The sequence below is a fragment of the Cetorhinus maximus genome, chromosome 14 (genome assembly GCF_964194155.1).
Source record: "Cetorhinus maximus chromosome 14, sCetMax3.hap1.1, whole genome shotgun sequence".
Lineage (NCBI taxonomy): Eukaryota > Metazoa > Chordata > Chondrichthyes > Lamniformes > Cetorhinidae > Cetorhinus > Cetorhinus maximus.
The window spans coordinates 25,800,311-25,825,256 of NC_135892.1; the positions used below are offsets into that span (position 1 = coordinate 25,800,311).

Genomic DNA, 24,946 nt, shown 5'->3' on the forward strand with positions numbered 1-24,946 from the left:
CACTCTCTGCCTCCTGCCAGACAGCCAATCTTCTATCCATGCTAGTACCTTGCCTCTAACACCATGGGCTCTTATCTTACTGAGCAGCCTCCTGTGTGGCACCTTGTCAAAGGCCTTCTGGAAGTCCAAGTAGATAACATCCATTGGCTCTCCTTTGTCTAACCTACTCGTTACCTCCTCAAAGAATTCTAACAGATTTGTCAGGCATGACCTCCCCTTGATGAAACCATGCTGACTTTGCCCGATTTTACCATGTACTTCCAAGTATTCTGAAATCTCATCCTTAATAATGGACTCTAAAATCTTACCAACGACCGAGGTCAGGCTAATCGGCCTGTAATTTCCCGTCTTTTGCCTCACTCCCTTTTTAAACAAGGGGGTTACATTAGCGATTTTCCAGTCCTCTGGGACCCTCCCTGACTCCAGTGATTCCTGAAAGATCACCACTAACGCCTCCACTATCTCTTCAGCTATCTCCTTCAGAACTCTGGGGTGTAATCCACCTGGTCCAGATGATTTATCCACCATCAGACCTTTCAGTTTTCCTAGCACCTTCTCCTTGGTAATGGCCACCATACTCACCTCTGCCCCCCGACTTTCTTGAACTTTGGGGATGTCACTCGTGTCTTCCACCGTGAAGACTGACGCAAAGTACCTATTCAGTTCCTCCGCCATTTCTTTGTTCCCCACTACTACTTCTCCAGTGTCATTTTCCAGCGGCTGAATGTCCACTTTTGCCTCTCTCTTACCCTTTATATATTATATATATATATATAAAACTCTTGCAATCTTCTTTTATGTTACTGGCTAGTTTACCCTCATATTTAATCTTCTCCCTTCTTATTTCTTTTTTAGTTGTCCTCTGTTGGTCTTTGTAGGCTTCCCAATCCCCTGGTTTCCCACTGCTCTTCGCCGCATTGTATGCTTTCTCTTTAGCTTTTATGCTGTCCCTGACTTCCCTTGTCAGCCATGGTTGCCTCATCCTCCCTTTAGTATGCTTCTTCTTCCTAGGTCTGTTCAAAAAAGCTCGGTTTTTGGATGTGTTCGGTTTTCGGATGTAAAGGATGTTCAACTGTAGAAAGACTGGCGGTATCTAAAGTGAATATGTCAGCTAGCCCGGATTGGATGTATCCTAGGTTGTTGAGGGAAGTAAGGGTATAAACTGCAGAGGTGCTCGTCACAACTCCTCAGATGCAAGAGTGGTACCAATGGACTGAAGAATTGTAAATGTTGCACTCTTGTTCAAATAAAGGGGAAAGGATAATAAACCTGTCAATTACAGACCAGTCAGCTTAACATGTAGCACAGTTTAACACGTGGCCACTGGGTCCACAAGTAGAACGTGAAGAAAAACTCAAATTGTGTCTGTGGCTATCCAAGTCAGACCATTGCCCATTTACTGAACTTCTGCCCTGAGAGGTCCTGGTGGCATCACACTGCATCAGCTGAAGCTGCTGAATGGATTGTTAACCTCAACATCAAACTATAACTGCTTCTCCAGCCATACGAGTATAAAATAGGTTTAGTATCAGTGGTAGGAAAGTTTTTAGAAACCAGAATCTGGAGAAAATTAACAACCACTTGGATAAGCATGGACTTGTTAAGGGAAAATTGATTGAGTTTTTTGATCAGGGCAGTGCAGTTGATATTGTGAATATGAACTTTCAAAAGACATTTTGATATAGTACCACATATTAGGCTTGTGAGCAAGATTGAAGCCCATAAGATTAAACAAAAAACGAGACTTGCATTTATATAATGCCTCTCCTGACCATTGCACATCCCAAAGCTCTTTACAGTCAATGAAGTGCTGTAGTATTTAAAATATTGTTACTACTATAGTGTAGGAAATGCGGCAGCCAATTTGCACACAGCAAACTTCTCCAAACAGCAATGTGATAATAACCCAACAATCCGTTTTTGTGATGTTGATTGAGGGCTAAATATTGGCCAGAACACCAGGGATAACTTCTTTGTTATTCTTCGAAATAGTTTCAAAGGATCTTTTATATCCACCTAAGAGGCCAGACGGGGTTTCAGTTTAATGATTCATCCGAAAGACAGTGCTGCACTCCCTCAGTGTTTGAGTTTCAGCCTAAAAAATATATTCGTAGCATATACAGAAATTGGCAGGAGGTATACCGTGGACTTCCCCAAATTTTAGTACTAGAAAACGATAAAGGACATTCATTGATGGCAAGGGAATAAATAGAGTTATAGAACAGGCATCTAAAAGGATTGTTAAACATGAAGTTACAGGAAATCCTACTAAAAATTAATTGAAATGCACTACCCCTGTATCTAATGAGAATTGGAAGATTGTGATCAACACCTCTGCATTTTCTATCCTTGCATCCCTCAGCAACCTGGGATACATGCAATCCAGACTGGGTGACTTATCTACTTCTTAGTATTGCCTCTTTATCTATTTTTAGCTCATCTGGTATTCCAGCAGCCTCATTTTCCATATCTTTGACAACGTCCTTTTCCTTGGTGAACACTGATACAAAATACTCATTTAGTATCTCAGCCAGGCCTTCTGACTCCAACAACAGGTTTCTGTTTTGATCTCTAATTGGCCCCAATGCTTCTCTGACAACCCTTTTATTGTTAATGCATGTATGGAAGACCTTTGGATTCAATAGTATCCCTCAAAAGGGAATTGGATACAAACTTGAAGGAGAACAAAGTGCAGGGTTATGGGGAAGGGGAGTGAAACCAACTGGATTGCTTTTCAGTGGAGCTTGTGCAGGTCAAATGGCCTTCTTCAGTACTATTCTGTGATTGACTGTAAAGTGCCTTGGGACATCCTGAGGTCATGAAAAGTATGATATAAATTGAAGTCTTCCTTTTTCTCATAGGCTTCTGTGTGGAGTAAAGCTTTATTTAAGCCTGTGCTTTCTGCCCTTCTCAGGTTGTGATGTTGGCTATGTACAACTTGTCATTGGAAGGAACTGGTCGCCAAGGCTACTTCCGTTGGAAGGAAGATATTTGTGCTTTTATTGACAAGCATTGGGCCTTCTTATTAGGAAACAGGTAAAATGCGAGCACCACACAGGCATAGATTCAGCCCGAAGTGCCTGAACAATTATAATTCTCATGCAATGTGTGACAATTGAGTTGATTACAGTGTTGGTCTGTTTTTCGCCTAGTGTATTCATTGGCTTATGAAGCAGTGTAGTAATTGTGCTAACCAACCAATTCCAACTGAAAGATGCAATATTCAAACATCACAGAAGTGGAGGAATGGGACAAATCTATAAACTGCCACTTGTACTTCTTTAATTTGCCCTTTAAGCACTCATCAAATGTTGATTCTTGCTATGTTATTGGTTGTCCATCAAACATAGGTCATTTTGGCACTCCTGTAAACTTCATGTTATGCTACTCAGCTAGGTATGAGCATGAAAATTGGATGTAAAAAGAGAGGATGAAATAGTAGGTTTTGTCAGAAATGATCCTGACAAATCACAGTGAGAGTCATGTTTCTTGGTTCAAGTATTTCATGCTTGCTGCTTCCATTCCAGTTCTGCGGTCTTTTCTTATTCCTGTTTTCTATTCAGAATTCCTGCCCCTCCAGCTCAGCAGTTGCCCCTTTTCTGTAATTTAGAGGTTTTCTGCCACTGCAACAGCAGTCAGGGATGATAATGTTCAGAGGTTCCACCTTTTATTTACATAAAATGAATGCCTTTTTTGTTGCTGCCTGCTCATTAGCAAAGTACCATGGCAAACCCAGCATTATATTCTGCACAGTGTTGGAAAGAAAGGTAATATATTTCCCCTCAGGAACCACAATCTTTTTTAATTGTTCGGAAGTCTTGTGATTTTTTTTTTAAACGAGTGAAAATGGGAAGTCAAAACATGGCATCTCTCTCTTAGCTATGGATTTGAACTTGGGCTCCAGTTATGTTTTGAATTGAAGGATCAGTGGCCAGAGCACAAAGCATTTCATGTCCTACTCCTTTGCACCACAGTCTGCTAATATTATATCCTACCCTTTCAATCTGTACCTGACTGTCCTGTATGCTAGCCAGCCTCTTGCTCTGCTATTGTACACCTTTTTTTCTATGCCATGTCTTCTGCCTAACCTGCTGTTATCTTTCTCCGCCCATACTCCCTCTTGCTTTGTGCCACCTCCCATCACTTTCTTTTACTACTCCCCCTACACCCTCCTGTTTGCACCAGCCTTGGATTTTGAGTCATGGAACTTTGCCTCTCTACCTCTTCCTGTTCCGATTTCTTCATCCTCCCACTACCATCTTGCTGCAAGTACCTCTGCTTTGCAATGACTGCCTCACCTCCTGGACCCTACCCTACTCCTCATCCATTTCCAGCTTATCAGCTATTCCTCATCCTCCTGCTTATTTCCCACATCCTGGTATATTCCTGCATCTCCTACTTCATTCCTGACCCTCTCCCATTGCCCCTGCTTCATTCTTCTGTCCCATTTTGTCTATCTGACGCCAGGGTCACATCAGGGTGACCCCAAGGATTCAAAAAGCAAACTTGCATATAACACCAAAATGTAGATCAGAGAAATTATTTCTTTCAAAGTTATAAATAGATGAAAGCCATAGAGAGCAAGAGTGTCAATTGGAGACCCATAATCAGATAAAGAGGAGGCAGTGGAAAAGGAGGAAGACAGCTCTTGGAGGCCCTCAGAAGAGGAAGCCAGAGTCAGTGGAAGCAGGCACGGATGAGAAGCCAGTTAAGAGACAAAATTGTGACTTCTAGATGGAAAGTAAATGTGACAATTGGAATTCTAGGCAGATATATTGTAAGTATGTGACCCCACTGTTGAATTGAAGATTCTTCAAATTCAATGACACCTACCCAATCGCAGCTGAATTTCAATACAGACAAGTGGACTGTCTTCATGTAGGAAGGAAAAATCTAAAGAGGGTGAGAATGTTAAATGAAAACTGATGCGAAAAATCCTTGAAAAAGTTCCAGAATCATAGAACATACCAAGGCTGAAAACCATATGAAATTTTAATTTCCATTTAATAATGCGGTTTCCTATATTGTTCCTATACCATATATTGTTACAAGAAGATTAATTTCTCTCTTTGGAAAATCCTTCACTTTTCTATCTTGCTTGGATGTTAAGGATGCACTGTGCATCTGGCTGTGATTTTATTTGAGATAATCAACATTGTGTTGATGAGAAATATTGGCTTTGTGTGTATAAGGTCCTGCCTGAACGATATCTATTATTTAGTTTTAAATTCCTGGACCTACTTGCCCAGCTATAGGATGGTATTGGTGGCCACCTTGGAAACATTCACAGCCTGGATGGTTATGGCTTTCTAGTTGGAAGAAAATGCAGAAAATAGAGAAAAGTTAGGAGGAAATTTTAATAAGGAAGGTTAAAAAAAGAGAAAGGTCAGTATTATATGGTTGTAATATTTTTGTAAAGTGTATGTGTGCAGTGATTGAGGAACATGAAGACACAGTAATAATTGTAGCATGTCAAAATATCTTCAGACAGTAACGTTAACTATATGTCATGGTGTCAGTCATGGGCTGAGTGGTAGCACTCTCCCCTCTGAATCAGAAGATTTTAGGTTCATGCCCCACTCCAGGGCACATAATTCAGACTGACACTTCAGTGTGTTGCTGAGGGAGTGTGGTGCTGTGTTTCTGACGAGATGTTAAATCGAGGCCACGTCTGCCTTCTCAGGCAAATGTTTAAGATTTTGTGGCACTGTTGAAAAGAGAAGACTATTTTATGCCAGTGTTCTGGCCAATATTTATCACCAATATCATTAAAACAGATGATTTGCACATTATCACACTGCTGTTTGTGGGATCTTGCTGAGAGCAAATTAGCTGTTGCATTTCCCTACATTATAACAGTGACTACACTTCAAAAAAGTACTTCATTGGCTGTAAATCACTTTGGGATGTCCTGAGGTCATGAGAAGTGTTCCATAAATGCAAGTCTTTCTTTCTTTCAATTCAGTCATATTTGTACTTATTATGTTTTAGGAAAAAGACCTCGACCTGGTGGAGCACCGTTGCAGGCTGCCTCTCTGTGGGCAGCCCCATGTATTTCCGTTCGGGTGCTCAGCAATTTGGCGAGCCAGGCTGGTGGAAGCTGGTCCACAACAAGCCTCCTGTCATGAGGCCAGAAGGGGAGAGGCCATCAAGCACCACGCTGAAGGCAAGAGGTGGGTTTGTGCAAGATGCAAGATGTTTTATTAAATTAATGTTTTATTAGATGTAAGATAATTGTAAAGGCAGAATTTTTAAGGGAAGGTGAATCAAAATGTACCTGTAGCATTTCACTAATAAGTTGATAGATACATTGGGTGCATAGAAACTTTTACAGCCACATTGCAGACAATATTAAAGTGAATAGTAACCTGATGAACTAGCTCATAGTCCTTCAGAAAGCAATTGTTATTTGGCACCTCATGTTGCTCCGTGTTAAGCTTCAGAACTGACATACTGTGAAGAACTTCCCCTTTGATACATTATCAAGTTCCACACCAGGGATCGAACAATATTTCACATTCATGCTATCATAAGAAGGGAAAAATGTCTACTCCCAATATTATCTCCCAATAGCAGTTCTAAGCTATTGATCAGAACAAGAAGCAGGACAGGCAACTGTGATTGTTCAAGTTATATCTCTCTAAACGTTTGGGATGTACAGTGCTACTCATTAGAATGTCCTGTTCTGTTTTTATGACAAGTTTAGCATCAAAATAAAAAAAAATCTAGACCAAAAGAATCTTAAAATGATCAGTCTGCAAAGATGGGACATGTCATTATAAACACCTGTCTGGGAGCCAACCAAAAGTATGTTATGAGAGCACTTGAATTGTAGTCTAGAGCTCAGCAACTTAATTTGACTTCTCAGAAATTTGGGGAACTTTCCCTTTTCCCCATTATTTGTGTGTTGCCATAGCAAAAACTGTTTAAACTGTGCAGAAAAGGTGCCTGCTTTTCGGTTAATGTTCTTTTTTCTCTCAGAGTCTTTTTCTTTCACCACCCCTGAAAATGCTGGCTTGAAAATGGCGTTCATTCTGTTGGCATAAAACAGGCACAGTGAGACGCAATTTAAGGGATTATTGCCCCACGTCCCAAAGCACACTTAAAGTTGTCTGACCTGATATTGGGCTGGTCCATTTTTCAGGTGTCTGTGGCAGCCACCTAAAACAGGTCTTAGGCCCTTGACTTATAGATGTATGTGACTCTTTTAGAACCCCTCTGTGAAATTTGGAAGCGTGGAACAGGACTCTGGGTTGAATACCAAGCGGTTGTCATCAATTTTTAAAATATTCCTGTGGAGCGAGGAACAGTGAGAGTGTGTTTGCTCACTCCACAGTATCCTGACTGCTCTACCCTTGCTGCCCCAGGACCTAACTTTGGCCCAGTTGCATTACCAGTCTGTATAAAATTTCCAGGCTGCCTGCGGAGGAGTGACTTCAGGCTGGCCTCACATATCATGGTTGCAGTGTATGCACTATATACATGTCACTTTGTATGAGCAGAATCTTTACCTCGGTGGACGGGAGCGTGCCCGACCTGCTCGAATGTAAAATGAACCGTGTTGACGTCGGGTGAGCGTCCCGCTTCAACGTGCAGTCGCGCGATATTTTGTTTGGCGGGAGCACTAGAGTTGGCAGCTCGTCCATCGACAATTAAAAGGCCTGTTAAGGCCATTGAAAAGATAATTGAACTCAATTTTTCACTGCCCATCCAACCTTACGGTTGGCGGGCAGGCGAAAAGGCCTTACGGCCTTTGCACTTTTTAGGAAACCTCACCCACGGGCAGGATGAGGTTTCCTAAAGCAAAAAGAAATAAGTTTAAAAATTTTAAATTTAATTAGTAACATGTCCCTGCTCATGTGACAGTCACATGAGAGACATGTTTTATTACATTTTTCATATCTATTATTTTTTTTAAAAACTCTTCACCTCCCTGAGGCAGTTCTGTGCCTCAGGGAGATTATCAAGCGCGCACTTACGCTCATCCTGCTCGCCCTCCTCCCTCCGTCTGTGATTTCGACTTTCAGCCTCGATTGCGGGGTGGCGGTAGGCTTCCCGACTGACCCCGCCAAGCCCGCCCAACAAGGGATAAATTCTGCCCTATGTGCCTGAAAGTGGGTCATAACTATTTTCTAAACCAATGGCTGCTCTCTGGGTATGGATCCATGAAAGTGGTTGACATCACCCAATTAATTATTATTCATCCATGTGACTGGGCAACGGTGGATAACAGGGAGCAGCAACTGTACCTAGTCTCTTTGCAAACCCATCGTGCTATAATCATCAACATTGGCCTTTTATTATCCCCCTGGCTGAGCATTGACATTAATAGAAATAAAAATCAGGAAAGGTGTATAACGGGCAGTTGATCCACTATCATCCGATTTACACTATTGCTCAAAGTAAAAATCACCCCTAACCTGTAATTGGCTACAAATTTAAAGCAACAAAATGGATCATTAGAAGCAGTAATATTTGTTAGCTAGTAGTTGAAATTCAGAAGAGCAAGGCTCTTAATATGTGGCACAAATAATATTTTGTAAACAAACAATGGGAACTTAGAAGTAATCAGTTAGCTCGTTGTACCTCGTGCTATTGTTTTGGGGTAGCTTTGCGACTAACTGGAAGTAGTACTTTGTCCAGTGGCTAGACGAGGTCTGTATAGTTTAATGCCTGAACACTGGTTGGCTGATATGAATGGAGTGGGGAGAGTGCTTCAGCTGTTCCTGCTCGCAGAAATACAAAAACAACAAGCCTGTTGGTGTAAACACTGTTGTCAAAGTTAGAACTTCAAGCAGAGGTTCTACTAAAACGAGTTCTTTTGGTTGTGTTCACGATGTTTATCAACAGCTGTGCATGCATTCACACTGTATTCCACACAGTAGATCTGTCCACAACTGTTGGAGCTGTCCTAAAGTGTTGTTTTTAAATTTTCTAATTATTTATAAGTTTCAATATTATTTATCTGGTAATAACTAAAATTGTGGGACCTGCTATCATCTACACCCACATTCTTTCACTTGCTGGGCACAGTGGCAGTTCTAAACTCTTCTCCCAGGGCTGGCTCAAGAAGGTTTGGAGAGTTGAGTGGATATTTTCTCCCGTCTTAATAGGTTGTGTTAGTCAAGTGCTGAAGGACTGGGCTCTTACTCTAGGGAGATCCTGTGCATGAATCCACTTGTATAAAAATAAATCAGAATTCATGTGTTCTAATGCTTTTCCCAATTCTGTTTAGTGATTCGCTTATTTTTTAAGACAGAACTTTACTCATTAAGCAGGGATTCTGAATTCTGTTCAGACAAGGTGCATTTGCTGCATTCATCATTTTACTGAGGTATAGATGGTAAGCTAACTCAACCCTGGTAGTTATGTAGTGAATAAAAGTGTCAGTCTGTTACACTCATCTTTGTGTTTCCTTCTTGAGATTTCTGTTATCCTTTCCTTCACTCTGCGTTTCTATCTCCGTTGCTATTCTCCCTCTCTTCTGTTACTCTCCCCATGTTTTTGTTACTCTCTTCATGTGTCTTACTGTCATCCTTCCTCTTTGTTTCTGTCTCCTATCTTCTCCCATTGTCTGCTAGCTCACTCTGCTAGTAGCCCTTCTCTTTCTCGCCATTACTCTTTTATTGTATCTTGTTACGTCCCCTTTCTGTGTTATTCTTACACACTTCCTATTCCTCTGTTACTCTCCCTTTCTTTTGTATTTTTCTCTCTATCTCTCCCTTTACTTTTTGTTTTTCATTGTTGCTATTGTCCTGCATATCTGTTACTCACATTTTATCTGTCACTCTCTTCCTCTTTCCCTATTTCATTCTTGGTTAATTTGTCCCTTTGTCTCAGTTAACCTTTTATGTTTCTGTTTCCTGTCACATTGGTCCTATTTCCCTTGTTTCCACAGCAATATTTTTCACCCAATCTTTTTTCCCTGGTGATCATTCCTCACAACATTCTTCTCCCTCTGGCAATTTTCCCAACTCCACTCATTCTCAGTGTGCTGTGTAAGATGCCTCTGTACCCTCCAGGCCCTCCCAAGAGCAAATCAGTAAGCATTTACTTAGCACCATTGAAAAGATAGAAGGGAACTGTGTAAAATTGATGTGGATAGAAAATTGTGACCAAACCAGAACTGGCAGGTGGATGAAGCTGCTGCTGCTCAAACTCATTGTGTACAGTTTTGTACAGCAGAGGACAGTCGCTTGTAGCTGAGACTGAATACTCAGGTGTCAGATTTTACCTTCCAATGATTAGGGAGGCCAATCATTACTAGATTAGAAAGGGTTTTAGCTATTTAGAAGTCAATGGTCAGAAACAAAAATTAATTACCTCGAGAAAATAGGGGGTCTTGAGCAATATTCAAAGTATAGCCTGTTCTAGGATCCTATGCTAAGCATTCTTTTTAAAACATTACAGAGCTAAACCCAGCGATTGAATTATATTTTTAAGATTACTTTGTGTTATTTCATAACACCTGTGAACCTATAATCTAAATGGAGTATGTAATAACGATACAAATAAACGAACAATGACAGACAGCAAAAGACACTCTTTGGCCCACCCAACCTCTCTCTTACAATAAATACACTCCCCACCACATCCCAAATCATGTGATCTCCTGGAAGCGGCATAAAAAAGCTAATAAAAATAGCTTTCATAATTCCTCTCCGGCCCATCTGGGCAATCAAAACTAGCCCAGGAGGAAGACCCTGAATCCCTTTTGTAAGACGTGATCGCTGCCTCAACTAAAAACAGATCCAATTCTCACTTGAAGGAATTCACCAAATTGGTGTCCACCACATGAGCCAGCAGTTTGTTCCAAAGTCCCACTATTCTCTAGAAAAAGAAGCACATCCTGACATCTAAATCAGATCTACCACACACTACTAAATAACCAAAGGCAAACCCCCTTCTATCTAGTGATGGTTCGCCACCAAATCAATGGAAAGTGAAATCTGACATTAGGTATTCAGTCTCAGCTACCAACAACTGTTCTTTATTGTACTAAACTGTACACAATGACTTTGAGCAACAAAGGCAGCAGCTTAATCCATCTGCAAGCTCAGTGCTCATAGTTTCCCCGGGCATCTAGATCTGGCCTTATAAAATTTAAAATTCTGAGCCCTGGACCTCCCTAACCTATTTAATTGGAACAAACTGTCAACTCTAATACAATCAATTCCCTTCATCATCTTATAAACTTCAATCAGATCACTGATAAGTGTACGCTTCTCTAAAGTGTAGAATCCTAGCTCTTTTAGCCGAATTTGATAACCAAGATGCTTTAAACTGGGATAAAAGCAAAATACTGTGGATGCTGGAAATCTGAAACAAAAACAAAAATTGCTGGAAAAACTCAGCAGGTCTGACAGCACCTGCTTTAAACTGGGAATTAATCTACTGTTTGCTTCTGTATCCTTTCCAAAACCTCAATATCACCCACCATGTGAGGAGACTTGATAGAAGCTTACAAAATTATAAGTGGCATGGACAGAGTAGATAGTCAGAAGCTTTTTCCCAGGGTGGAAGAGTCAATTACTAGGGGACATAGATTTAAGGTGAGAGGAGAAAACTATAAAGGTGATGTGCGGGGCAAGTTTTTTACACAGAGAGTAGTGAGTGTCTGGAATTCGCTGCCAGAGGAGGTGGTGGAAGCAGGTACGATAGTGGTGTTTAAGAGGCAGCTTGACAAATACATGAATAGAATGGGAATAGAGGGATATGGACCCCGGAAGTGCAAAATGTTTTAGTTGACGGGCAATATGATCGGCGCAGGCTTGGAGGGCCGAAGGGCTTGTTCCTGTGCTGTACTTTTCTTTGTTCTTTGTTCTTTGAGACCAAAACTGGAGACAGTATACCAAGTGAGGCCTGGCCGAGGTCTTGTACAAGGGTAAAATGCTATGCCTTGTCTAATCTATTGCCCTGTGAATACATCCCAACATCCTATTTGCTGTAACCATTACTTCATGACATTGCTTATGGAACTTATGAGATGTATGCACTAGAATGCCCAGATCCCTTTATTTCTCCATTTTCTTTAATGCTTGTTCCTGAAAGGTATGTGTATGTTGAACATTTGGCCTGCCCACATGCATAATACTGCACAATTCCAAATGAAATTGTTTAATCATTTACCAGTCGTAAGCTTAATCTCCCAACACATCATGATCCAGTTGAAGCAGACAAGAAGACCTGATGTCTGCATAAATTTTAGTATCAACTGCAAATTTGCAGATGGTGCCCCCAACATCTACATCATTAATAGAAATAATAAAGAGCAATGGTCGGAACACTGATTCCTGTGGGACTCATTGGTAACAAATCTCCAAATAGATCCAAATCTACCTATAACTACTTTCTGCCTATGTCCTTCCAGACAAGTTCTCAATCCAGCTCAATATATTACCATGAAAAGGCTTTGATTTTGTAGAGAATTCTCTTGTATGGTACCTCATCAAAAACCTTTTGGTAGACCTAAGTAGACAGTGTCTACTGTGTTTTCCCTATTGCACTTCAAGAAATATGATCAAATTTAGAAGACATGACCTTTTTCTGAAGCCATGATAGGTATCTGTAAGTGACCCTCTCTATCCAGGTAATTATGCATTGTGTCCTCAATGATTCCCTCGAACATTTTTCCTATTACTGATGTCAAACTAATCGGCCTACAGGTACTCTGGTCCTTCTTGTCACATTTATTAAAGATGGCGCCACTTTAGCCTCCTTTTAGTCATCAAGAACTGTCCCAAAGTACAATGAGTCATTAAAAATGTTGGCTGGGAGCTCACATAGCATGTGTTCCATCTCGCTGAGAACCTTTGGGTGGCTGCCATCTGACCTGGCTCTTCGCATTTGTTTTCAGGTACTTAATTCTATCTAAAACAATGTTGTTATCCATTTTAATGTTTCTAGTTTTATTAATAAAATCATTAAATCCTAACAGTTAAACATGGTCTTTGAGTGAAGACCAATGCAAAGTGCTCCCATACCAAATGAGCCTTTCAACCTGTCCTTAAACATCCTCATTGGCCAAATATAAACATTGACAGTTCTCTTATCTTCACATAACTGAAAAAATGTTTCCTATTACTTCTACAATTGTGTACGGCCTTCTATTATCCTGTCAGCTGACCTAATGGCAGCTTTTGTTTTCTTTAACTTTTCCTTGTACTTAACTCTCTTTAGCTGAGCATTAAATGCCTTTAATTAATAGAGCTTTTTGGTTACATCTTTATTGGCTTTTCCTTACCATACGCCCTCCTTTTCTTTGGATACATAATTTGCCTTGCACATTTATTATCTTGTTTTTGAAAACTTTTCATTTGTATTCTACATCAGTTTCATCACCAGCCAGTAGAGTTAGCAAATTTACCAATTTCTAATCGTCTGTCATTTTAGTGAATTTTGTCCTTTTGATACCTTTTGAATGCATCAGTACGCCATTTGAATTTTTTTTGTATATTGAATTTGGATCTACTCCACCATTTGTGCATTCTTGCTCTGCACCTGATATTTGTGAATGACACTTTGGTTCTTATTTATTTCAACGGTATGGGAAACTAGCTGTCAACATTGTCTAGATGAAATGTTTAATCAAGTGATGTGTTGATTTGCTTTATTTCTCAGCTGTCAAACCACCCTTGGATCCAATTATTACAGTAGAAGGGCTACGTAAACGAGTGAGTCGCAACCCTGTGGAAACAGCCATGGAATTGAAGGAGAAACGCTCCCGCACTCAGGAAGCTAAGGACATTAGGCGTGCTCAGAAGGAAGCTGCTACCTTCATTGACAGGAGCACGTCATCAACCCCAGTAAAGTTTTCCAGCAGGACTCGCAGGTCAGAACTGATCCTGGAGAAAGGAGAAGTGATCGACTTTTCTTCCCTGAGTTCTTCAGATCGGACTCCACTTACCAGCCCCTCTCCATCCCCCTCACTGGACTTCTCTGCGCCTGGGACCCCACTATCTCATTCAGCCACTCCTAGTCTCTTGTCTGAGGCAGACCTTATTCCTGATGTCATGCCCCCCCAAGCACTGTTTCATGGTAAGAATTAATTTGGTTGCGATGGATTATAATGGACTTTACTTGGCTATAGGCTGTTGACAGGAAAGCTTATCCTAGGGTGAGTTGCACAGTCGGATGTGTTGTGTTTCAGATGAGATTTTTAAAGTAAAGCCCATCTCAAGTAAATGTTGAAAGATCCTGGAAGAGCAGAGGACTTTCCCCAGGTGTTCCTGATCAATATTCACCCTGCAGCCAACATCACTTAAACAAATGATCTGGTCATAATCTTGTTGCAATGCACAAATTTGCTACTGCATTTCCCTACATTACAGCAGAGTTACATTTCAAAAATTACTTTGTTCGCTGTAAAGTGCTTTGGGATGTCCTGAAGTAGTGAAAGATGCTATCTAAATGCACATCTTTCTTTTGCTTAATATTTTTAAAGCAGGAAGAGCTATGTTTCACTTGAGCAAAAAAGCTTCAGAGGAGCATAATTTGTACAAATTGTCCCCCCAGTGCCAATCTGGTTAAATTTCTTAGAGTTGAATAGTGTGTTTCCTGGGATCGGGCAGCTCCATTTTAGGCTTCTCGTGAAATGTAAGATGGTGGCTCCCATTGCAATGAATGGATCCATTCTGGAAAAGATGGAGCTCTCTCCATGGAAAGGTCTGGAGGCAAGGAGACTTAATAATGTCTCCTTCTTTTGATTTGGAAAAAAAGTAAGAAGTATTTTTATAAAGTTTTTGAAATAGACAGTGGGGCTACTTATTTCTGGAATCTTCTTCCACTTCAAGTTATTATCACAATGACTATATGAGTTATACAATAAGGCTGGACTGTCAGACTTTTCAGCCTAATAGATGGTGTATCACATTAAATTTTAATCAGTAAATAAATACAGAGAGTGACGTGAGTAAAGACAGCTGTGGTTAAACTGCCCTTTTGACTTTAAGCAGAAGTTGTTATGAAAATTCAACAAAATCAAAAAAGTCTGCTAGACACTGTGATTTTAAAGTTGGAGATTGGAAAACTTATAAAATGAAAGAACTTGGTATTTATGTAGTGTCTTTCACCACCTCAAGATGTCCTAAAGCACTTTACAACCAATGAAGTACTTTTGAAATGTAGTTTTTTTTATTCATTCATTGGACATGGGTGTCACTGTCAAGGTCAGCATATATTGCCCAGCCCTAATTGCCCTTGAGAGGGTGGTGGTGAACTGCCTCCTTGAACTGCTGCAGTCCATGTGGTGTATTTACATCCACAGTGCTGTTGTTAGGGAGGGAGTTCCAGGATTTTGATCCAGCAACAGCGAAAGGACCATGATATATTTCAAAATCAGGATGATGTATGACTTGGAGGGGTATTTGTAAGTGGGGGTGTTCTTGTGTGCCTGCTGCCCTTGTCCTTCTGCCTGTTAGAGGCTGTGGGTTTTGAAGGTGCTGTTGAAGTTATAATATAGGAAAACACCACAAGGTCCCACAAACAATAATGAAGTAATGCCCAGGTGATCCTGTTTTAGTGATGTTTATTGAAGAACCTCTTTACAAGAATATTTTTCCATTCCATTTTGGTGCCAGTGTTATTTACTGATCATTCACAGGTTCCCTGATCCAATCTCTGATCTTTTCCAGTTTCATTTATTAGAATAATTTCAGGTGTGAAGAACACCAGTTCCAAGGTGATCTTTTTTCCTCCATTTACCTGGTGCTGGTGCTTTATCTGTTTTAGAAAGGTTGGTTTGGGCCCTTGTCATCAGGCAATGTTTCACAATATTTATTGGCTGGGAATGCAGTGTGCATTGTGACAATAGACAGGTGACAAAAGGCTGCCAGCAGTCTCTGCAGAGCAGTTAATTACCACTGTTATCAGATAACGTTTTTCACAAAAATAAGAAGTGCACCTCATCTTTCGATAAGGCACTGTAAAACTTTATCTCACTCCACTGAGTTCTCTATCCTCGGATTCCTACAGTGTTCCAGTGGAGCTCAGCACAAGCTCAATGAATGCCACCTCATTTTTTGATTAGGCATTTAAGACACAATTTGCAGTATTTTTCTTTTGATCAAAATCCATCTGCTTGGTTGGCTGGATGACAGTGCAGCCTTTTGTGCAATAAATATAAGGGACCAGACACAATTTCTACAAGAGTGCAAAGTATCCTGGCGTGGGGGTTCATCTGTACACAGGAAAAGATTGGCACAAAGTGACTGGATGCAGCTTTGATCTCTGCATGAGGGGTGAAGAAAGGAGAGATGCTGGGCAGCACCCAGATATGGTATATCCACCATGCTGCCCTTGCTTGATAGGACTGGCATTGTTTGAAAACTCAAAGCTGCCCAGTCATCTGCATTCTTTGCTGTGGGGTGGGGCAGGGCAGGGAGCTTTCAAGGATAAGAGATATGGTGGGTGGCATCTTTAGAAGGTAATATATTCTCAAAAAAAATTGAGGTCCAGTGTATTAAATGAATCTTTAAGTAGAATTTTAACACAATTTGGATTTACATAAATGTGGTAAAACATCCCAACGTGCTTCACAGGAACATTATCAGACAAAATTGACACTGAGGTGCATAAAGAAATGCTGGAATAGATGACTACAAACTTGATCAAAGAACTAGGTTTAAGAAGGAGAGAGTGGGGTAGAGGCCAAGTTTAGGTAGGTAATTCCAGTGCTTGGGGCCGAGGCAGTTGAAGGCATGGCATCAGTGGCGGTGCACTGAAAATCGGAGGTGTGAAAGGGCCCAGAATTAGAGCAGCACAGATATCTTGGAGTGTTGTACGCCTGGAAGAGGTTACAAAGATAGGGAGAAACAAGGCAATGGGAGGAATTTGAAAACAAGGATGAGAATGATAAAATTGATATATTACTGGACAATGACCCAGTGTAGCTCAGCGATCACAGGGGTGACAGGTGAACCTGCATATCTAGGAATGTGCCTTTACTCAGGGCCTATAGCATTTTTATATACTGAAAATAATCAATTTTCATTATTACTTCTGGGAGGCAGAGTGGTAAGTAAGAGAGTTCTCTTTGTGCTTGTGGTAAAGGTGAGAATTATTGCTGGCCTCTAATTTGTTCATAAGCCTTTTTTCCTCATAATTTGTTTTTCTTGCAGGAATGCTTTCTGTGTCATGTGAATACTTAGCAATTGTCATCCAGAATTTGACATTAAAATCCCACTTTACATTAGACACCCAGATGGTAAATTCTGGGTGTCTTTCTGGAACTTCAACAACGATTCCATTTCCAGTACAAGTTTTGAGGATCCTGTGTGCATAGTCAGTGACATAGCATGCGTGTTTTTACACATAGATCTGTTTTGTTGGGCTGGCACTGATAGCATTGCCATCTCATCAATGGTATAGGCAAAAAGACAGCAACAAGTTCTTCAATTGTCCAGTGCTGCCTTGAAACGGGATCTGTTTAGTATTGATTCTGTAAGTGTCTCGTGCACATTTGGGTGTGGCATGGCAGTACAGAGTTCTGTATTATGCCAGTGTGTTACTGCATTGTTGGGAATGTAAACATTGATTGTATAGCTGCCTCCTTTAATCACTATACCTGGACAAATGACCAGGATGAGAGAGATTAAAGGTTTTGCTGTGGACAAAGGTGCCAAGTGGAGGTGAGGGAGTGGTTGAGCAAATCCATGACTACTTAAGTATCGTGGCAATGGGAGGGACCAGCTGATAGGCAGTTGGGAGTTTGGAAGTGCAATTATCAATGACGTGAGGAAGAGTTTTTCCTGGGGGTGGCGCAAAAGGAAGTGGGGCTCAGAAGAGGGCAGGGGCATATGAGTATTAACAGGTACAAGGCAGTTCTGGGGATGGCCTTGCCTAAAAATGAAACCAAGGGAATGCGAGGCCATGAGAAACAGCAAAGCCAAGATAGTAGTTGTGAATATGTGTTGGAGATGAAGTTCACCTGTATATTTCTAGCATTCTTTATTTTTACTTGAGATTTCAAATGTGCGTAGTTTTTCTTTTTTTAAAAAATTGCAGAATTAACAAGTGCAGTATTGTGTAAATGTAAAGCAAGATCAAGAGAAAAAGACTGAATTTATATTGGAAGTGAGTGTTTTTCATTTCCTCCTGCTCAGATGATGAAGAGGGAGATGTGGATGGTGTTATTGATCCTGGAATAGAATATGTGCCACCTCCCAGTGTGACCACTGGCACCATGATCATTAGTAGGAAGAAAGTGAAGGCAGCTGAACAAATCAAGTGTGATGTGGAGGAGGATGAGGAGAGAGCAGAGAAAATGGAAGCTGATATTGAAGAACCTGAGGATGCCATTGAGCTGTCTCAAATTAATGTTCGAGAGAAGAAAAAAATCCAGGCAGAGAGGGATGTGCAAGTCCCTGCTCCTAAGTGTATTGCCCTCAGTCTGTATGATGAGAGACTTCTACTTCGAAGGCTGGAATCTTGCCCCCATGCAGTCGCCTTGAGTGTAGAGGCCAAGCGACTGCGTCGCAAACTGCTTGTGAGACAGGCCAAGAGGGAACGTGGTTTGCCCCTCTTTGACCTGGATCAAGCTGTTGAAGCTGCAGTGTCGTTGGTTGGCGGGGTTTATGGAGGGAAGGCAGGTGACCGTGCCGAGATGCCCATGGGCGTTGGGACCTTTCGGACCACCAGTCAAGACTTTCGGATCCTGGACCGTTACCAGGTGAGTGACAATAGCAACAAGGCACTGGGGGAAAATCCTTTTCCTTTCAATATTTTCAGGTATTGGAAATATGTGATAAAGGATGACTGTTTATCAGTATCAGCGGTGTGAACATTTGATGGCGTGAGAGGAGAAACACTTCTAGAAATACATTTACATAATCATTTTATTCCCTCCATTTTCTTCTCTCTCCCAGTTTATCCAGATTAATTGGCTGAGGTGTCAAGAGATAAGTTGCACTTTCTTGCTTGCGAATATCCTGGTGCCATAGTGCTGATCTCCACAGCAATTTCGAGGGAAGGTGATTGAATCAGACTGGGTGTTCAAATTTTTGCACTCATGAGCCACATTGATATTTTTCTTAGAGAACACATGAATGTTAAACCTATGTTCCCATTAACTTGCATATATCCCCGGTTGATGACATAAACTGATTTTTGGATTTATTAGCTTATGAGGTCTTAGTTTTAAAAGCAGCCCTTTCCAAACTTCCTGACCTATGCAATTCAATCAACATAACATTAAATGAGAGAATTTAGATAAACTTTAAATAAGCTCTTGTCAGCTTAGAGGGGTAGGTTGCCAAGGCTCAGAGTCCGCAGGTTTAACGTCTCTGATGCAATCACTTTATGATTTCATTTCATTACTTAATAATAATAATGCAGGGTTATGGGGAAGGAATGGGAGAGTGCGATTAATTGGCTAGCCCTTTCAAAGGCAGCCTGGTCTCACTACATCTCAGACACACCGCTTTCCGACCTCACATTTTGAGTGTGAACACTGCCACTGTTTCACAGAGGTTTGTGTTGTCATTTTATTTCCTACAAAGAATGATTTATTTGAATATAAATATGGCTTTTTTTAGGGATTTTCCTTATATTGAGTATAACCCCCTTTTAACATAAACACACAGACTGATGTCATTGCTTTGTTTTGTACCAGTGCTACAATGGAGTGGAGTAAATGGGAATGATATGCCAAAGTTCCTCTTTACCCAGGCATTATAGTTCTCCTTCTTCTGTAATCTGCTTGGACTCGGATCCTCCGTTATTCTCCAATGAGTTTATGGTTGAACCTTCAGTCATCAAATTACTGAAGATTGTTTCCCGCTGCCTTGCCCCTCCAACCCCATCAGTTTTCTCCCCTCTACTTGCATTCAGAAAGTGCTGACCTCTGGCTGGGATACATTTTTGTGAGATGCCAGTTTACCCCTAGTAGCTCTTGCAAGTGACTCTGAGTGACACTGAGTCCCGTCAGCAGAACCTGAACCTGTCCTAACTCAGATGGGATTTTCCAGTCCCGCCGGTGGTGGACATCATCGCGGGTGGGATGGGAAAATTTGGAGAGTGGCCAAAAGTCAATTGACTTGAAGATGAAGAACAATGCCCAGCCTCCTCGCCTCACCTCGCCTCTCCTCTCCTCTCCTCTCCTCTCACCTTTTGAGTGCACTGGCTGGCTGCAGGGCCCTCACCAACAGTCTGACTGAGGTCAGCTAACTCCATGTAGACCAGGAAGCTTCCAGGTCAGTGTGACTCCCTGCTTGAGCTGGTGAGGACTGTGGGGCCAATGTTTGACAGTAGTCTTTTTGATTTTTTGTCACTGCTCCCTCTTTGCAGATGTCTTTATCGCACATGAAAGGATATCAGCAACACAAGACAAAATTTATGCACCGACTGACTGGATCAGGAGACATGTTAATGAGCCAAAGCATCATCAGCCCGTACACATCACGAGTCCTCAAACCATATATCAGGTATGGATTTCCTCTGCATAATACAATGACTCAGCTGGATGCTACTGCAACTTAAGTTTATCTTAAAACTTTTTTAAAATCATGGGCTGAATGGCCTCCTCCTGTGCTGTACATTTTTATGATTCTGTGAAAATCAGCATTCACTAACTGAACACACTACAGCTGAATTATAATAATGTTTAGATTAGGTTTACGTAGTTGTGTGCAGAATGGGAATGGAACATTGGTAGTCTGGATTGAATGTGCTGTGAATTGAGTGCATTATCTACATTCCACTGTATGAAAGTAATGTACAGAGTTATCCATTGGATTTCAACTCTGGAGCAACCACAGTCATTTATTTAGTTGCTTGGGTTATTAACTCAAGTTACTGTTTTGGTGAAGAAGTTGGACTATAATTTCATTAGCTGGTTGTAAAGATGTGCGACGACATACATTACAATTACAATTTAGTAATATTATAATGTTTAAAGTTCAAATTGTCCCCATAAAAGCAGTATTTCATTAGTCGATGTTGCACTTAAGGGCAACTATGAGCATGGCACCATGCGACACTAATTCACAAACAAAAAACTGAGGCACTGTGCCTTATGTGCTTCCCACGTTCCCTTTAACTTTTCCACCTCTCTACCTCTCTCTTATCCTTTTAAAAAAAACTCTTTACAACCTACCTCTTTGGCCGAGCTTTTGGTCTTAAAGAAGGAGAGTTAAAGAAATGGAAAGATTTAGGAAGGAATTTCAGAACTTAGGAACTAAGCAGCTGAATGTGACTTTGCCATCACTGAGGTTGAAATCTGTACACAGTTTTAAAGGGGATACTGTGGGGCTTATGGGGAAATCACAACAGTAGATTCAGGCTGTGAATTAAATATAAGGCAAGAAGAGAAATCGCACCGATCATGTTCATCTAAAGAGTAATGAACTAAATAACTGGGGACGAGATTTTAATATGAAAGCAAAATGATTGTGCAAAAATTTTATAAATCATTGATTAGACCTCGGCTGAAGTATTGTGAACAATTCTGGATACTACACTTCATGAAAGGTTGTAAAGGCCTTCAAATAGATACAGAGGAAGTTTACCAGAATGAGGGATTTCAGTTATGAGGAGAGGTTGGAAGAATTAGGAACAGAGAAGCTTAAGAGGTGGCCTAATAGAAGTTTCCAAGGTGATAGGTTTTGATAGATTAGGTAAAGAAAAACATTCCCTCTGGCGAATGGGTCAATAACCAGAAATCAGATTTAAGATCATTGCCAGAAGATGAGAATTGCTTTCACTGAGTTGTTGGAGATCTGGGGATCTACATGTAAAGGCGGTGAAAGTTTATTCCATAAATAACTCTAAAAGAATTGGACAGGTAACTGAGGATGAGAAACTTAAAGGGTTACGGACAAAAAGCTGGGATGTGGAACTAAGCATGATTGCCCTTTCAAAGAGTCAAAACAGACGGATCTGTCAAATGGTCTCCTTCTGTGTTGTGAGTTTCTATGATTCTAAGCTGAAATGATGGAATAAATGGAGTAAAATGTGTTTCTGGAGAAAGGGTTGAAGGTTGTGGGATATAGGTTCAGCTGACCCATTGAAAAATGGACTGACTTGTTTGGACTAAATGTCTTTTTTTGCCTTTTGAAAAGAAAAATTATATTCTTACATCAACCACCTAGACATTGTAGTATGGAATGGTGATGGTTTCACTGGTACAGGGAGCTGTTTATGGCTTTTCTTGTCAGTAAATTAACAATGCAATTATTTAGATTTTTCATGGTTTTGCCAGCTGAAACTTTCGGAAGAACAATTATTATGGTTTCCCTTTCACAAATTGAGTTCTTTCTTGTTTTGTTTCATTAGGCGTGATTTTGAATGTAATCCACCTAAACTACAACTACTGTCCGAAATTCGGGCCTATCCACATCGGAGTGACCCTACCTGGAAAGCAGAAGCTGAAGCCCCTGTTGATTACTGCTACGTCTGCCCAAATTTCATTCCTACAATAAACTCGATGTGCCATGAATTCTTCTGGCCAGGTATTTTCATTTTCTCTCCTGACAGTGAAATCTCATCCAGCTTCAAGAACTCATGGAATCGGGGTTAATACATCAGCATGGATTGAGAATTGGTTAACGGACAGAAAACAGAATAGGAATAAACAAACCATTTTCGGGTTGTCAGGCTGTAACTAGCGGAGTAGCGCAAGAATCAGTGTTTGCTCCTCAGTTATTTATAATCTATGTTAATGACATAGATGAGGGAACCAAGTATAAAGTATTCAGGTTTGATAACTATACAAAGCTGGATGGGAAAGTAAGGAAGGCTTGCATTTATATAGCACTTTTCATGACTACAGGATATCACAAAGTGCTTTGTGCCAGTCAATAAAGGACTTTCGAAGAATAGTCACCTGATGTAAAGTAGGAAACATAGCAGCCAATATGAGCACAGCAAGCTATCATATATAACAACGTGATAACTAGGTAATTTGTTTTTGTGATGCTGATTGGGGGATAAATATTGGTCTGGACACTGACGATTACTCCCCTGCTCTTCTTTGAAATAATGCCACCTGATTTTTTGCATTTGCCTGAGAGGGCAAATTGTGGCTCGGTTTGAGGTCTCATTTGAAAGACGCCATTGACGGCAATGCAGCACTCCCTCAGTGTACTGCACTGGAATGTTAGCTTTGATTTTTGTGCTGATGTCTTGGAAGGAGACTTCAACTCACAACCTTCTGACTTGGAGGCAAGGGTGTTACCAACTGAGACACAGTTAACACTTAAAGCAGTGAGGAGAATATAAAGAAGCTGCAAAGGAACATAGGTTAAATGAGTGGGCAAGAAGGCAGCAGATGAAGTATAATGGAAGAAAATGTAAAGTTTATCCACTTTGGTAAAAAGAATAGAAAAGCAGAATATTTTTTAAAAAGAGACTAATGTCGAAATGCAGCGGGATTTAGGTCCAAGTACATAAATCACAAATTTAATATGCTGGTAAAGCAGGCAATTAGGAAGGCAAATTGCATTTTAGCCTTGATTGTAAGGGTAGTGTAAGAGTAAGGGAATCTTATGCAATTACATTGAACTTTGGTGAGATCACACCTGGGGCATTGTGTTAAGTTTTGGTCTCCTTACCTAAGGAGGGATATATTTGCTTTAAAGGGAGAGAACAAAGGTTCACAAGATTGTTTTCTGTGATGAGAAGGTCGTTCTCTGAAGAAAGATTAAACTCTCTGGAGTTTAGAAGAATGAGGGGTGACTTCATACAGAACTTGAGTATTGCTGAAAAAAGAGACATGTCAAAGCTTTCCATCTTGCACTCATCAGGACACTTCGCAAGAATGCCAATATAAGGGGAAAACAACAATTTATACTGTATGAGAAGAGAGTGCTGATTGGTTGGCAAACAGGCTCTGATTGGTAAAGTCCACTTGCCAACCAATCAGCACTCTCTTCCCATACAGTATAAATTGCTGTTTTCCCCTTATGTTGGTATGCTTGCGAAGTATCCTGATGAGTGCAAGATGAAAAGCTTCAAATTGTCTCTTTTTTCAGCAATACTTATAAAACTCTTACAGGGCTTGGCAGGTAGATACTGAGAGGTTGCTTCCCCTGCTGAAGGGTATAGAACTAGAAATCAGGATAAGGGGTCAGTCATTAAGGACTGAGAAAAGTGGAAATTTCTTCATTCTTTGCAGAGTTGTGAATCTTTGGGATTCTGTATCCCAGGGAGCTGTGGATGCTCAGTTGATGAGTATATTCAGGACTAGGATCGATATATTTTTAGGCACTAAGGGAAACAAGGGTGATGGCAACAAGGCGGAAAAGTGGAGTTGGTGTAGAAGCTCATTCATGACCTTATCGAATGATGGAGCATGTTCGAGGGGCAGAATGGCCTGCTCCAGATCCTATTTTTATGTTGTTATGTTGATGAATCTTAGCACAGATTATAATCGTGGAGCAGAAAGGTATCTTGTTAGCTAATGTGCGGCATCTTCAATCACTACTGCCATAACAGTTATCATTCAGGCTTTGCCTCGCTCTTTTTTCCATTAATACCTTGAGAATGTAGTAAGTATCATGCAGTATTTATTCATCACAATTATTCTACCTACTATTGTAATAGCAACAAAGTGACTTGAGAAAGTTATTTATATCCTGGTTCTTGGAAAAATTGTGCTATTTTCAGCTGTCTATTTTGGATCGGTTGTTACCTGTGAGGTTTACCTGTTAAGGTGAAGAAGATTTCACAGTAAATAACCAATATTCAGGTAAGTCTGTGTGCTGCTATCCTCTGTACAAGTCAACAACAACAACTTGCATCTATATAGCACCTTTAACATCACAAAATTGCTCCATCCACTTCATAGGAGTGTTATAAAACAAAATTTGACACCAAGTCGCAACAGGAGATATTGTAGCAGATGACCAAAATGCTTGGTTGAAGAGGTAGGTTTTAAGGAGTGGAAAGAGAGTTAGAGAGGTTTAGTAAGAGAATCCCAGAGCTCAGGGCCTTAGCAGCTAACGGCATAGCC

The 24,946-nt window shown here is 40.7% G+C and overlaps 1 protein-coding gene across 1 annotated transcript in view; it reads left to right on the top strand.

Annotated features, from left to right (window-relative positions):
- The window catches only part of kat14 (lysine acetyltransferase 14), a 74,736-nt gene that overhangs the window by 40,764 nt on the left and 9,026 nt on the right, over positions 1 to 24,946 (top strand). Inside the window, exons 3-8 of the mRNA XM_078556715.1 lie at positions 2,915 to 3,036; positions 5,992 to 6,173; positions 13,621 to 14,037; positions 18,102 to 18,667; positions 20,284 to 20,420; positions 22,270 to 22,445. Of these exons, the coding sequence (XP_078412841.1) occupies positions 2,915 to 3,036; positions 5,992 to 6,173; positions 13,621 to 14,037; positions 18,102 to 18,667; positions 20,284 to 20,420; positions 22,270 to 22,445 (1,600 nt within the window). The remainder of the gene's footprint in view (positions 1 to 2,914; positions 3,037 to 5,991; positions 6,174 to 13,620; positions 14,038 to 18,101; positions 18,668 to 20,283; positions 20,421 to 22,269; positions 22,446 to 24,946) is intronic.